General features: G+C 41.8%; 1 protein-coding gene across 1 annotated transcript in view; it reads right to left on the reverse strand.

Moving 5' to 3' along the window:
- LOC108675468 overlaps positions 1 to 14768 on the reverse strand; it is a 68384-nt gene that overhangs the window by 13616 nt on the left and 40000 nt on the right. The window contains exons 4-9 of the mRNA XM_047880284.1: positions 5742 to 6296; positions 5078 to 5304; positions 3744 to 3882; positions 2235 to 2326; positions 1389 to 1610; positions 65 to 787 (exon numbers count right to left, since the gene is read on the reverse strand). Coding sequence (XP_047736240.1) covers positions 65 to 787; positions 1389 to 1610; positions 2235 to 2326; positions 3744 to 3882; positions 5078 to 5304; positions 5742 to 6296 — 1958 coding nt within the window. The remainder of the gene's footprint in view (positions 1 to 64; positions 788 to 1388; positions 1611 to 2234; positions 2327 to 3743; positions 3883 to 5077; positions 5305 to 5741; positions 6297 to 14768) is intronic.

Consider the following 14768-nt stretch of genomic DNA (forward strand, 5'->3'; position numbering starts at 1 on the left):
AAAACTCATCCAAAATTATTATTTCGAAAAGTTAGGGTAAACCTAAGCAACACTCAGGACTTACTCGGAAGGATTCCCAGGCTCAGGATCAGAGGATGTCGAGGGAGAGTCCTTCCCTGGAGGCGTCAGGGAACGAGGGCTGCTCTCTCCATCAGGACCTGGCGCAGTGTCCTTTTGATCGAGTTTTGTGTTGTCGGTCGATTGGTCTTTTGGCGATCGGTCTTCTGGAAATTGGTCTTCAGAAGATTGACTTTCTTGTGATTGGTCTTCTGGTGATTGGTTTTCTGGTGATTGGTTTTCAGGTGATTGGTTTTCAGGTGATTGGTTTTCAGGCGGTTGGTTTTCTGGTGATTGGTTTTCTGGTGATTGGTTTTGCGTTTGAGTTGCGTCACAACTGTTTTCTTGTTGCGATACAGACACCCGAGAGTTCAATGCGGTTTCGTTATCTAATGCGTTATTTTCTAGCGAGACCGTAGGATTTTCGCTACAATCTTGCCTATCTAAAACATTCCCATTGTCATCATTAATTAAAAATTCTACCACATTTCGGTTGGTGTCCTCATGTTCCGAGATCAGCTGCAGACCGAGAACATCGAGACCCTCGGTTTCGAGACTACCGAGGTTTCTATAGGCCCAGTCAGCGGTCTCGAACAGAGACTGCTTCAGGTTTCTCTCGACGAGGCTCTCATGCACGTCGAGGTCGAGAGACGTGCGGGCGCTCGACGATGCAGACCAGTTACCGGAGGACGAACGCGCGCCTTCGTCTCTAGATCCACCGTCTCCGTCACTGGAAAATGGCAACAAATATTATAGTAATTAACTTGGAAAGTTAATAAACTTATCCAGCAACTGTTAGATCAGTAGTTAAGAAGTCACCGGATTGTTGTTGTTTACTTGTTTACTTGGCAATTTAAGATCGATCATTTCTCCCTTAATGAGATTACATAAACGTGGAATGAGCGAATAAAAGAGAAATAAACTTTCTGTTTCTAAAAGTTTACTCGATTACATAACATCCACAGTGAAGTCAGAGCAAACATACATTTTCATACTTAGAGAATTTCATTATTACCTAGGTTTCAAGTTTCCATTATTCAACTAGTTTAGTGCACGCATTCGTTCAAATTTAACGGATGATACTTTCAACCGAAATTTATATGAAACGTGATGGTTAATTTAAGTCAAATGCAGCAATTGAAACAGAACCAGAAAAAAACTGACGTAAAATCAGTTGGTTAAACAAACTTACAATGAACTATACATTCTTGATTTATACTTTTAAAACTTCTTCGATTCTAGAAGTTCTAATTTTCTACGAGAAGGGCCAGTTAAGGCCTATAAGAATTTGTTATCATATGCACAGACAAAATTTAACCAAAATGTCTCACCTAAATTTCGGCCGTTGCTTGGCTGCGTGAGCGCAGGTCTTGGATGCCTCAACCGCAAGAGCTTCAGTGCCGCCGCAGCGCCGGCCGGGGGAGGTGGTGGTGTGTGTCGCTCGTCGGTTGCGTCCAGGAGGAACGAGTTGGTCAGAGTGGGGCTCAGTTTGTGTGGCGGGTTGGGCATGTAAGACTACAGTCGTAATACCTTCATTGTCGTCGTTGTTGTCCCTAAAATATATTGATATTAAAATACATTGATTTCATATTCTATATAGATGAAAAAGTAATTAAATTTATAAAGTTCCATAAAACATGTCGACACCAGGTTGAATAATAATGATGCAGTGGTTTTAATGGCCTAATTTCACAGGTGATAATGAATGCTGAATTGATCTGCCCCGAATACACCACAACCTAACCCCACAACTGACCTAACGCACAATAACTTAGCCCAGAAACAAAAAATGATCTCAAGTTATTATTAGATAAAACAAAATGACAACTAGACACTGAGATATAGGCCAAGCATGTTAAGGGAAAATAAAAAGGGTACAACAACAATCATGACATCAGTAATGAATGGAATAAAATTGCAAAGCTGTACGTGAATTAATGAAGCGATAACTGATGAATGAAGCAACAACAAATGAATGGATTTGAATTAATTGAATCAATAGCTGCTGTATTAAAATGAATTAATGAAGTCATAACTGATGAATGGATGTGAGTAGACAATAAATAAATAAATGGATAAAACAGATAGTAGTATGTCTCAATTAAATTAATAATAAGGAATAAAGCAATCATCGGTATCAAGGAGGAGATTTATCGGCGGCCCATCGGCGGCCGTACCTGAAGGTGTTGCTGCGGGCGGGGAGGCGGCGGTGGGGGGTGAAGGCATGCTGGGGAGGAGGGGTGGGGAGTGCCACGGCCACACCCAGGGTCTGGGGGAGAGGTGGGGAGAGGGGTGAGGACCAGGGGGAGTAGGGTGAGATTTTAGGGGAAAATGAGGAGCAAAAGAAAGGCAAATGAGGGAAAAAAAGAATAAAAAAGAGGGAGGAGAGGGGAATACAATACAAGAGTGGAGGGAAATTGAAAGTGTGGTAGAAATATGGAAGAGTGGAGCGAAAAAGGAAGAAAGAAAAGTAAGAAGGATTGAATTTAAAGAAAGGAAACTGTAATGATAAGCAGAGAGCGCAGAGTAAAAACAGAAAAGCATGCATTTTAAATCATTATTGTACGACGAGGTAAAAACGAAAAAAATGGGAAATGACTGAAAGAACATGGAAGGGAATGCATGGCATTCAACAATGAATAACTGAAAAATAAAAACGAAAAATGAAGAAATCAGGCTTCGAAATAAATCAACTCTTGAAATTAGCCAGCAAAATAAACGTGTTGATTACTTTGGCCTCGGGACATTAATCTTTCGTGTCAGGAATTCATGATTATGATTGTTATTTTTTTTTTTGTTCGGTAATAAACTAACAGTCTAACATGATAAGTAGATAAACACTAATCACTATCACTATAATTTTTATTGGTTCTTCTGAAGCAGAGTTGCACCAAGTCAACTGATGGATGAGCTACATTGGTTGTTTCAGACTTCCTTCTCATCATAAATGATGCTTCTCACTTCAAGTATTTGCCAACAACGCCAACGATAGAATTAACTTTCTTAGTGATCTAAGATAAATATTGATCTAGTTTTCTTTCAATATATTGCAAAAAATAATGAATTTACGAGCTGGTAATTAAAAAATGTTTAGTTTATTTTCACGCGATGATTCAGCACATAATAATAATAATAAAATATATAGAAAATTTTACATATCTTTCGGTGTAAGTCATACAGGTCATTCTAGCGGTCGCTACCTACGATATTGGCTTCTCAATTAAGCCTCAACAAAATACATCCGTTTACTTTAATTGATACAATTTTGTATATACGAACGAAATAATCTGAAGATAAATGTTGCAAATACAATTAATGCATAAAATATACAACACTCAGAAATTGAACGGGTCATATAGTCCAAATACTAACACACTTTCTGCATGTAGCACTGATACGTCCTTATGCCGAGCAAAACTGGCTTATTATGGCCCATGCAAGGGCAAGAAGTGCATCGATATTTGGACAAAATCTGTTAAATTTCGCTGAGTTTAAATGAGGGTTTAAACCCACGTTTAAACCCTCTAAATCCCACGTTTAAACCCTGAGTTTAAACGAGGGTTTAAACCGACGTTTAAACCCTCAAAAACCCACGTTTAAACCCTGAGTTTAAACGAGGGTTTAAACCCAAGTTTAAACCCTCAAAAACCCACGTTTAAACCCTGAGATTAAACGTTTAAACCTACCAACGAGGGCTTGGTCGGTTTCTTGGCAGCAGGAACGCAATAGTCCGAAGGTTCCGAGGTGTCGTACGAGGGGTCAAAAGAGGGGCCGTCTGTTGAGTAGCAGCCCTCAGATGGCGAAGAGGAGGCCCCTCTACCACTCCTGGGGGATGAAGATTAGGTGAGGATATTTGATGATGTTAGAATGGGATATTATGGGGAGTATAAGGGACATTCTGGGAAGTGAAAAGGATATTCTAAGAAGTGAAAGGATATTGGGGGAATTAGAAGGGATTTTCTAATAAGTAAAAAAGGGATATTGGGATGTAAAGGGATATTCGGAGATGTAAAGGAATATTCGGAGATGTAAAGGGATATTCTAGGATGTAAAGGAATATTCTGAGAAGTGAAAGGGATATTCTAAAGGGGCATTCGTGGTCGAGAAAAAACTGAACACCGAAATGTGCTCAGGATTAAATTTGTAACCAGAAATTTAGACTGAAAAAAATGTAAACATGTGCTAGGACGATAACTATTAATTTTTAAATGCTCTTTAGCACGGGCGCGAGTCGCACACTCGATTAATATTTAAACGATCCTAGAAAAGTCTCGATTTTCTTATGAATAATTTTGAAATTAACACATCTAGCACTACATTCACTTGCTAGTTGCTATACACCTTCGTCATGTTCAAATTCCACATCAAAAACTTCTCCGGAATGCAGATTTTAGTGTTAGTATTACCCGAATGAATGACTTCAAAAACTTCTTCGTAATGTATATTTTCGTTATATTACCACCCAAAGTTAAAACATCGAAAAATTCCCCGTGATAATATGAAAGAAATGTCCGACAGTTAGTCGCCCAAATGACGAAAAAAACTAGGTATTTCGCGAATGATTCTGAACTAGTCAGGTCAGAATCGTCGACAGGCCTAATAATCTGCAAAACGCTTAAACTACTATCATCACATCATCATATCGTCATGCCATCATCTTCATCAACGCTGATACTGCAATCATATCATCATACCATCACCATCATCAACACTGATACTACTGCAATCATATCATCATACCATCACCATCATCAACACTGATACTACTGCAATCATATCATCATACCATCACCATCATCAACACTGATACTACTGCAATCATATCATCATCAATGTTGATATCATCATGATGAACGTACGCAGCAGAAGGCAGGTGCAGTGCAGTGAGTTTATCCTGCCTCGTGTCATCATATCATCATTATCAACGCTGAATACGGCAATCATATCATACCACCATCACCATCATCATCATCATACCACCATCATCAACGTTAATACTGCAATCATATGATGAACTTACGTAGCAGAAGGCAGGTGCAGTGCAGCAAGTTTATCCTGCCTGGTGGAGGCGCGCGTGCGGGTGGCGAGGCTGGAGCAGCGGGCCACGCGGGTGCCCGCGGTCGCTGCGCTGCCGCTGGGGCCGGCTAGCGACGCGGCGTCTCGCGCGTCGGCGATTGTGTTGCGCCGACGCAGCTGCTTACGGCGACGCCGTCGGGAGCTGCTTGCGCGGCTACGCACAAACTCAACCTGTCAACAAGAACATAAATGATAATGACTTGAATTAAGGCAATGCTAGAGCAAATGATCGAGTACCACGTAAAAAATCAATCCAATATATTAATTAATAAAAGATAAATGTAGCACTATTTGTATTCAAACTTCGTTTTGAAATATAACTGTTTGAATTTAATAAAGAGTGGGCCGCTGGGACCTGAGGGGTGAAGGGTAGCAAATCGCCTTCCAAATAGAGTTATTTCGAGGAAGACAGTAAAATTTTCTAGAAGTAAAAAAAAATATCTACCTCGCAGTGTTAAGCGTCACAGATTGGGAACCACTTGTCTATACACTTGACTTCCCGTACGTTACCGAATATTATCGCTTCTCTTAACCATGACGGGAAATAGGTCTTTTCTCTTTACTGTTTACGTCTCTTATAGTTGTTAAATAATTCAATGGTAACCAACCTCTATGAGTGGCTGCCGTTGTTGCTGCAAGCGGCGATACCCATTGCCCGAGACGTCGATGGGTACAACAACTGGCGGGTATCTGTTGCAGAGAGCGCGACACAACTGCTCCGGTCGTGGTAGCTTCCTACGCAACACCGGGGTTGCAACCGGGTCATTTGAATGATCTTCAACCCTGTCAACCGAAGTGTGGGTTGTGTCAACCTGGTCAGTGGCTAAACATTCAGGTTGAGCGGCTGTTGAGGGTTGATCGCTTGAAGATGGAGCATCGGTGATTGGTCCAGAAGGAGGTTCTAAAACTGACGATTCAGGTTGTGAAATGGGAGGTGGCTGAGAATTGGAAACGGGTTGTGAAGTAGATGAAGGTTGTGAAGTAGACGAAGCTTGTGAAGTTGAAGGTAACGGCGGTGAATTAGTGGGTGGTGAAGTTTTATTTAAGAATATGCGAGGCCGTGGAGGTGCAGAGGGAGACACAGGATAGAGTGAGAGGTCTTCGTGGCCTCCTAAGCTGTCGTCGTCGGAGCACCAGTCCCGCAGAGCATCGAAGCTGGCAGGCTGCAATGAAAACCATGCATTTCAGCCGTCAGGGTTACTGCTTTTACAACTCAAATTCAATATTACTCACTAACTCGTGATAACCACAATAGCCATTCATGTTCGCTTATCATACGCAACACGCGCACAAATTTAGAATATTAATCCAAAATCCTCCTTCATTTACCAACTGCCCCGTTTTGTTGAGAATTAACGCTAAGAAATGAAGCCTAGGGCAACAGACTGACCAGATGTCATATCTATTGTGCTGAGTTAGTTAGGTATACGCACATATTGGACTGCATCATCGGCTTGGCTGGCGCCTAATAATAATATGGTATTGACAATATAATATTTATTTTTAATCCTCCATGCACCGTTCATGTATCTATAAATCATTGGCTAATTAACCTCAGTCATCAGCAATCGCGTCTATTCACGTCCAATGCACATACCATATTCTCCAATAAATTATTTCTTTGGTACTCAGATAATAGTTTCAAAATGATCCTTGGGAGTATCCTCGATGCAGGAAATGCTTTTTACCGTGCAGGCAGGATACCGGTCTCGCACTGTAATACTGTGCAAGTAGGATACCGGTCCCACACTGCACTACCTAAGTAGGTAGGTACCTGCACGGTATTGTAGTGCTGGTCCGGACTCCTACTTACACGGCATTACAACGCGGGTTCGGGTATCCTACCGTGCATGTAGGATACCTGTCCCGCACTGCAATACCGTGCATGTAGGATACCTGTCCCGCACTGCACTGCAATACCGTGCATGTAGGATACCTGATACCTGTCCCGCACTGCAATACCGTGCAAGTAGGATACCTGTCCCGCACTGCAATACCGTGCATGTAGGATACCGGTCACGCACTGCACTGCAATACCGTGCAAGTAGGATACCTGTCCCGCACTGCACTGCAATACCGTGCATGTAGGATACCTGTCCCTCACTGCACTGCAATACCGTGCATGTAGGATACCTGTCCCTTACTGCACTGCAGTACCGTGCATGTAGGATACCTGTCACGCATCCTGCACGGCAGGAACTGCACTTGGCTGCTTGCGATGACAAGAGCGACTTCAGTGAAGCAGCGTAAGTAGGGTTCCTTTAACGGAGCTCTGCCATACATCGCTCGATCGTTCTCTGATGCTTCACAAAGATTTCATCCGTATGCGAGTGTTCTTTTACAGCTAATTAGTCAAACGTATGCTCAAATAATACAAAATTAATTTTTTCATAGAATCTATTGAGTCAAATTTGTGATCATGTGTTATAAAATTGGCAGACTACCGAGAAGGTCTAATTGGGGATATTGATATAATATTAAGCAAAGGTATTGAATTCAAAAGTAAGCAGAGATCATTTAATCCTGTTCATTTCATTGCAGATGCAACAAAATCTCAAATTTTTGAGTGTTGTTCCACTATTTCTTGTTTACTACTGAATTATCTTTCTCTAAGGTTAATCTGGATTACCAGAATCCGGGATGTTCTCTTGCCAATAATCATGCTATGCTTTGCACGTACGACGATTCCTGAATAGTGCTCCTAATTTTGCCAGTTGCATTGAAATGATTGGATTTTAGGAACTATCACTGAATCAATTTTCAATATACACATATACCAATACTCACCCAGGTCAACTCTGACGAAGTGTCCGCGTCAGGCCAGATAACATGAATTCAGTGCGCTACAATCTCGAGTTATATATAAAAGCTTATTTCGTCGAAATAAATTCACTCAAATCTCAACAGGACTTTGAATTTGAATTTTAATACCGATTTTAGGAATTTGCAGGCACAAACACTCCAATTCATTTCAGGCTTCGCCACAACAACATATTTTCACTCGGTTTCTTCTAGTGCGATGAACCATCATCTTTCAAAAATAATGCTCAATATGGCAGATGATGTTCTCAAAAAACGATCACGTCAATTTGAAAGTTTGAATGAAACAAATTTTCGACAATATAAAAATTTTCTAAGGTCACAGTTCTTGACCTTCAATTCCTATACAAAGCATGTTCATTTTCAACACTTATGGAAGCTTATAGTAAAATGTTCAGAATTCAACAGTGGTTGGTCACTCAAAAATGAACATAAAGTCACACTAGCACTCTAGAATTCTGGCTTTAGTACTTAGCTAATTACAAACATGTACAGAGCTACATAGAAGCTGCACAAAAAAAAACAAGAATAATTATCATGTTCCTGTCCCAGCGGAGAGTTTCCTAGCTAATTCACAATTGACTAACCCTAACCCCTACCTAGCTAATTCACAATTTCATTCATTTCATCCGATGCCAAGCTCATCCATTTCATCCGATGCCAAGCTCATCCATTTCATCCTATGCCAAGCTCATCCATTTCATCCTATGCCAAGCTCATCCATTTCATCCTATGCCAAGCTCATCCATTTCATTCGATGCCGAGCTCATCCATTTCATCCATATAAAATCAATGCACAATAATATGACAGTCCTACTCTCGCGGTGCACGTACGAGTTGACGGCAAGACAGAGAGAGCGTGAGTGAGAAATAGAGAGTGAAAAGATGGAAAGAGAGGAGAGAGAGAGAGGAGAGAGAAATGAAGAGAAGGAGAGGAAAAAGAAGAGAAGGAGAGGAGAGAGAAATGGAGAGAGGAAGAAGAGACGAAAGGTAGAGGACTTATAAATTGAGAGAGGGAGAGGGTAAAGAAGAGAAAAGGTGGAGAGAGAGAAATATAGCGAGAAAAAAAGAAGAGGAAAGAGGCAAGAGAGAAATAGGTAGAGGGAGAGAAAAAGAAGAGGAAAGAGGCAGGAGAGAAATGGGGACTTGTAGAGAAAAAAAGGGAGAGGAGAGAGAAATAAGAAAGAGGGAGATGAGAGAGAGAAGAGAATGAAATTGGGAAAGGGGAGGGGGTTAGAAATGGCGAGGAGAGAAATGGAAGGAAAAATACGAGGAAAATGAAGGAAAATTGTGAAAGAGCAGGAGGAGTGGATAAAGGTATAGATGAAATGAAGCAAAAAAAAATGCGAGATAGAAAATGGAAATAAATAGAGTGAAAGAGATAGAGGTAGAGAGAGAGGCATGTGAGGCGACGAGCGCATCATCTTTAAAAGCTCACAATGACGGCTAGGAGTACGTAGCCTTCTCGTACTCTCTTCCTCTCTCTACCTCTCTAAATGGTTCCCTTCACTTAAATTCATAATAATTTATATAACATTTACTTTGTGCTCATTATATAACACTACTTACATGTATATAACTTCATACTCTATGCGCGCAATCTATCTGCAGTTATTGTTATTCTATCCATTTTATCATTAGTCAGGTCGTCACCTTTTCATCTATACTTCTCTCTTCGCCAGTTATGTCCTACTGTCATACCTATGCTAATTATTTTGTGTTATGTCTTATTCCTGGGCTGGAATTTAGTTTCTTAATCGCTTTTCCTATTGCATTTTTATTAGCAAGTGAGATTTCCTCAGGACATTCCAAGAACCAAGCTGAAATTAGCCCCCATCACAACATTATAATTGCGTTCAATTTAAAGCAGAAACAACACGTATTGAGAAAATTAAGACGCATCCACGGGAAATATAATTCCAAAGTCATTCTCAAAAAGAAATATTTCTTCTTTGTCAGTTCTTAAATTTCACAAAATTAGTATTTTACCTCAGATTTTCAATTCGGTGTTGGTTGCGAAGCAAGAACAAAATTCGTAAACAAGCAAGAAACCTGCGACCAGAATCCTATCTTCGAAAACCATTTCCAAATAAACACTCATTTCAGTTAGCACTTCATAAACAAACGAATTCTTCATTAAAAACGTCCTTATGATTGGAAAGAAACCTGAATGAAAGTAAAACAAGCACGTAAATGTTTGTAGAAATGTTAAAGAATTCCAGGAACGACATCGACAGTGACGCTTCCCTCACGACCGCCCGAGGGCAACTAAAGAGGGACGTCTGGGACCGGCCTCGCCTTCCATGCCGAATAGCCTGGCGAATTTCCGCGTAAGTTTTTATATTGTCAAATAACAGTCGAAATAACTAACAATCTAATGTATGATAGTAGTTGCGAATTTCTGCGCAGTTTTTATAATATTGAATATCAGTCGATATAACTAGCAATCCAAAAGTATGATAGAAGTTATTTATTTCATTGCAGTTTCAACTCAGATTTCACATTGCAAACGCAGTAGTTTGTCATACTTTTCGAATACCACATTAAATATAGAAGTGCTAGTGAGAGAGTCAATTTACTTTTAATTTTTATTCCGAACCAGAATATTAGTCCAGAGTTAAAAATTACAAAATTGCGATCATATGGAAGTTGGTATCCTGTCGATATTTTCGATGATTTCTGCAAATTCTACGAGAATCATTCTGTGCACATCAAATGTGCGTCAAAATCTCTTGATGATAAACCTTTCAAAAGGCAGTATTCATGTCTATTTAAATTTAGCTTTAAAAATGAACGGGCGTAACTATAGACTACTGATTAATAATAAGCATCTACGAACGCGCCATGGTAAACATGAAGCAAGATTCTCTCAGAGAACCGATCTCTCGGTCAAACATCAGCATCTCTCAGAGAACCGATCTCTCAGTCAAACATCAGCATTTCTCGAAATACTGAACACTCGGTCATACTTTAACACCTTTGGGAGAACCGATCTCTCGGTCGGTTCTCGGTTATGAATGACACTCGGTCATACATAAACACCTTTGGGAGAACTGAAATCGGTTAAACATCGGTATCTATTCAGACATGTGAACTCAAGTTCAAATATTAGAATCTGCAACATGATACTCATACAGATTTGAAAGACGAAGAGAAAAGTTAAGCACAGTAAAACTTCGTCCCCAAGTTTCTGCAATAAACTTAGTAAGTTTCATGAGAGCGCGCCCTATCTGCCGGCGACAGCTGAGACCCACGGCAGCCATGTTCTCGCCTGCAAGCACAACCTCGTTCTTTCTGAAGAAATATAATGCCTCTGAAATATTGTTATGCCTCTAAAGGAATATTATGCCTCTAAAGGAATATTATGCCTCTAAAGGAATATAATGACTGTAAAGGGCACCCATATTATTAATTCATTCCGAAGAATTGTCGCCTGGAAAGGAAGCATCAACCCTTTCCTACACTGACAACTATACAAATGAATTACTTATTTTATTCCCTAAGATACGCGTACTAGTACGCTTTCTTAACAAACCTTTAACATTTCTAGGCACAGCTAACATCTATAACATACGAGTACATATCCACCCCTTCGTATAAATACTATCTTGTCATTAATAACCTTTCCTGTAGTGTTGGAGTCAAAGCCTATACATATGAATTCCTCTTATATCTATTAGGAGCATTTGGACATACACATGAGTAACTCATTTCTAATATCATGTTATTCACGCCAGCTACACGATCACACAAAACTCAAGTTCAGCTCAGAACGTTAAACAGTATGGTTCGCATCACAAAATGTTCAGCGACATACGGCACCATTATTTACGAACGCATTGCATCCCAGATATTAAGATATGATTTGATAACTTTGCTTTCGTATAGAAGCAGATAGGTCCTCTGATATGGCGCTAATGCGAAGATATAGTGGTGCATTGGTGTGATGATCGGCATGACTGACAAGGCGACGACTGACAAGGTCACGACTGATAAGGCGACGACTGACAATGTCACGACTGACAAAGCCACCACTGGCAAGAAGACGGCTGACAGGGCGACGGCTGACGAGGTGACGGCTGACAAGGTCGCAACTGCCAAGACAGTGAGTGCAAAGATAACGACTGAAAAAGACGACTAATAAGACCACGACTGAGAAAGTTGACTAATAAGACCGCGACTGACAAGTAGCGGCGTTTCGGTCGCCACGCTCGCCGTCGAGGAGGTCGTCGTAAGCAAGGCCTCCAGACCAGCCTGAGCTATCGACCGTCCGCCGTCCACAGGTGGCGGCCTACGTGGCCAGCTGGCGGCTCTGCTCTGCACTGGTGGCCAGCTGGTGGCTCTACTCTGCACTGGTGGCCAGCTGGTGGCTCTACTCTGCACTGGTGGCCAGCTGGTGGCTCTACTCTGCACTGGTGGCNGTTGATACGCAGGGCTGTCGAGCGCAGCACGATGTTGATACGCAGGGCTGTCGAGCGCAGCACGATGTTGATACGCAGGGCTGTCGAGCGCAGCACGATGTTGATACGCAGGGCTGTCGAGCGCAGCACGATGTTGATACGCAGGGCTGTCGAGCGCAGCACGATGTTGATACGCAGGGCTGTCGAGCGCAGCACGATGTTGATACGCAGGGCTGTCGAGCGCAGCACGATGTTGATACGCAGGGCTGTCGAGCGCAGCACGATGTTGATACGCAGGGCTGTCGAGCGCAGCACGATGTTGATACGCAGGGCTGTCGAGCGCAGCACGATGTTGATACGCAGGGCTGTCGAGCGCAGCACGATGTTGATACGCAGGGCTGTCGAGCGCAGCACGATGTTGATACGCAGGGCTGTCGAGCGCAGCACGATGTTGATACGCAGGGCTGTCGAGCGCAGCACGATGTTGATACGCAGGGCTGTCGAGCGCAGCACGATGTTGATACGCAGGGCTGTCGAGCGCAGCACGATGTTGATACGCAGGGCTGTCGAGCGCAGCACGATGTTGATACGCAGGGCTGTCGAGCGCAGCACGATGTTGATACGCAGGGCTGTCGAGCGCAGCACGATGTTGATACGCAGGGCTGTCGAGCGCAGCACGATGTTGATACGCAGGGCTGTCGAGCGCAGCACGATGTTGATACGCAGGGCTGTCGAGCGCAGCACGATGTTGATAACGATACGATGGATTAACGCTGTTGATAACGGTGCCTAAATTATATCGACGAAGTATTACATAATGTGAATACAGAAATTATGCGGCCAAAATTTTAATTTCAGGGGACAAAATTATTGAACACCTGATGTGAAAAAAGAATATGATTTGAAGCAAAATTAAGACGAAACTGCCATGAAAGTTGGAAGGAATGAAGTGAAAGAAATCAATTTCTGCCATGAAAGTGAATAATGCTACCAAGACAAGCTTGCAGGGAAGATTTCATGCTTGAGACGCAGCAGGTTTTTGGTGCTCGTCCTATTATTTTGGTCGGTCTAGACTTGCTCCCCTCATAGCGAGGGCAGAGCCACTCCCCTCTTACCCTCACCTCAGTATGAGGGGTGTAATGAGGGAGGCACCAGGAAAAACACAGGCAAAGAACACTTGGCAACAAAATGAAAGGAATAACTATTTTGGGACAAGAACTTTTTCATGGTACTGAGATCACAAATGTTTACAATAAGAATTCCAGGGCTAAGGGATTATATTTTCAAATCCCAATTCCATAAATTTTAATCCTAATTGTAAATCGATTTAGTAACACAAAAAAATCGTTTAGAACCATTATGAAGCATTTATTATTACTATTTAAGTAGTAGAATTTACATGAAAAATTACCGCCCGTTACTTAGTAAACATTTTATTAAAAAAGTGTTAAATTTCTCATTAGTTATAAGAAGATAAAAGTTATTATAATAAATCATGATGATATTCACATAATACTAGAAAACCAGAAAACCTTCATTTCCGATACAAATTCTGACAAATTTCCAAGAGAAATGTCATACTATATTTTAAATAAAAGATCCTGAAACACCCACATCAGTTATATACTTCCCAGGTAGGAATAGCGTTGTACCGACAAGACGAAGCCGTTTGTTCATGCAGTAAAGCGTTGACAAGTAACATGACGTCACGCAGACTTAGCACTCAATCCATGATTTCGTCTTCTTTAATAGCAGCGATAACTCGATGAGAATTTATAATAACAGGATACGCATCGACCGTAAACTTGATAATAAACTTTAAACACTGGAGTGCACTATCAAAATCCACGGCGAATTTTGAACGAAAAAATAGTAAAAAGATAGTAAAAAATATATTTTTAAAATAAACTAGAGCAAAAGTTACATCTCTTTGACATAATTTATAGGTAATTGAATGTAGAAAAAAGATTAAGTCAGAATTGTTGCAAAAGTGCGGAGTAGGAGCAAGCAAGTAACAGCAATGCTGAGCAGCACGACACAGTAATGCTGAGCAGCACGACACAGTAATGCTGAGCAGCACGACACAGTAATGCTGAGCAGCACGACACGAGGCTTCTTAATCGATGAAGCCATCGACCGGCCGCGGGTGTGGTTCTGGTGGCAATAGTGGCAGGAGCAGTTACTGCGCGGGGGCGGCAATAGTGGCAGGCGCAGTTACTGCGCGGGGGCGGCAATAGTGGCAGTCGCAGTTACTGCGCGAGGCGGCAATAGTGGCAGGCGCAGTTACTGCACGGGGGCGGCAATAGTGGCAGGCGAAGTTACTGCACCTGTCTCTTATACACATCTAGATGTGTATAAGAGACAGCGCCTGCACTCGCTGGCGCTGTCGCCACCGTGCAGACGCCTGCACCGTCT

This window comes from Hyalella azteca, unplaced genomic scaffold (assembly GCF_000764305.2).
Source record: "Hyalella azteca isolate HAZT.00-mixed unplaced genomic scaffold, Hazt_2.0.2 contig5114, whole genome shotgun sequence".
Classification (NCBI taxonomy): Eukaryota; Metazoa; Arthropoda; class Malacostraca; order Amphipoda; family Hyalellidae; genus Hyalella; species Hyalella azteca.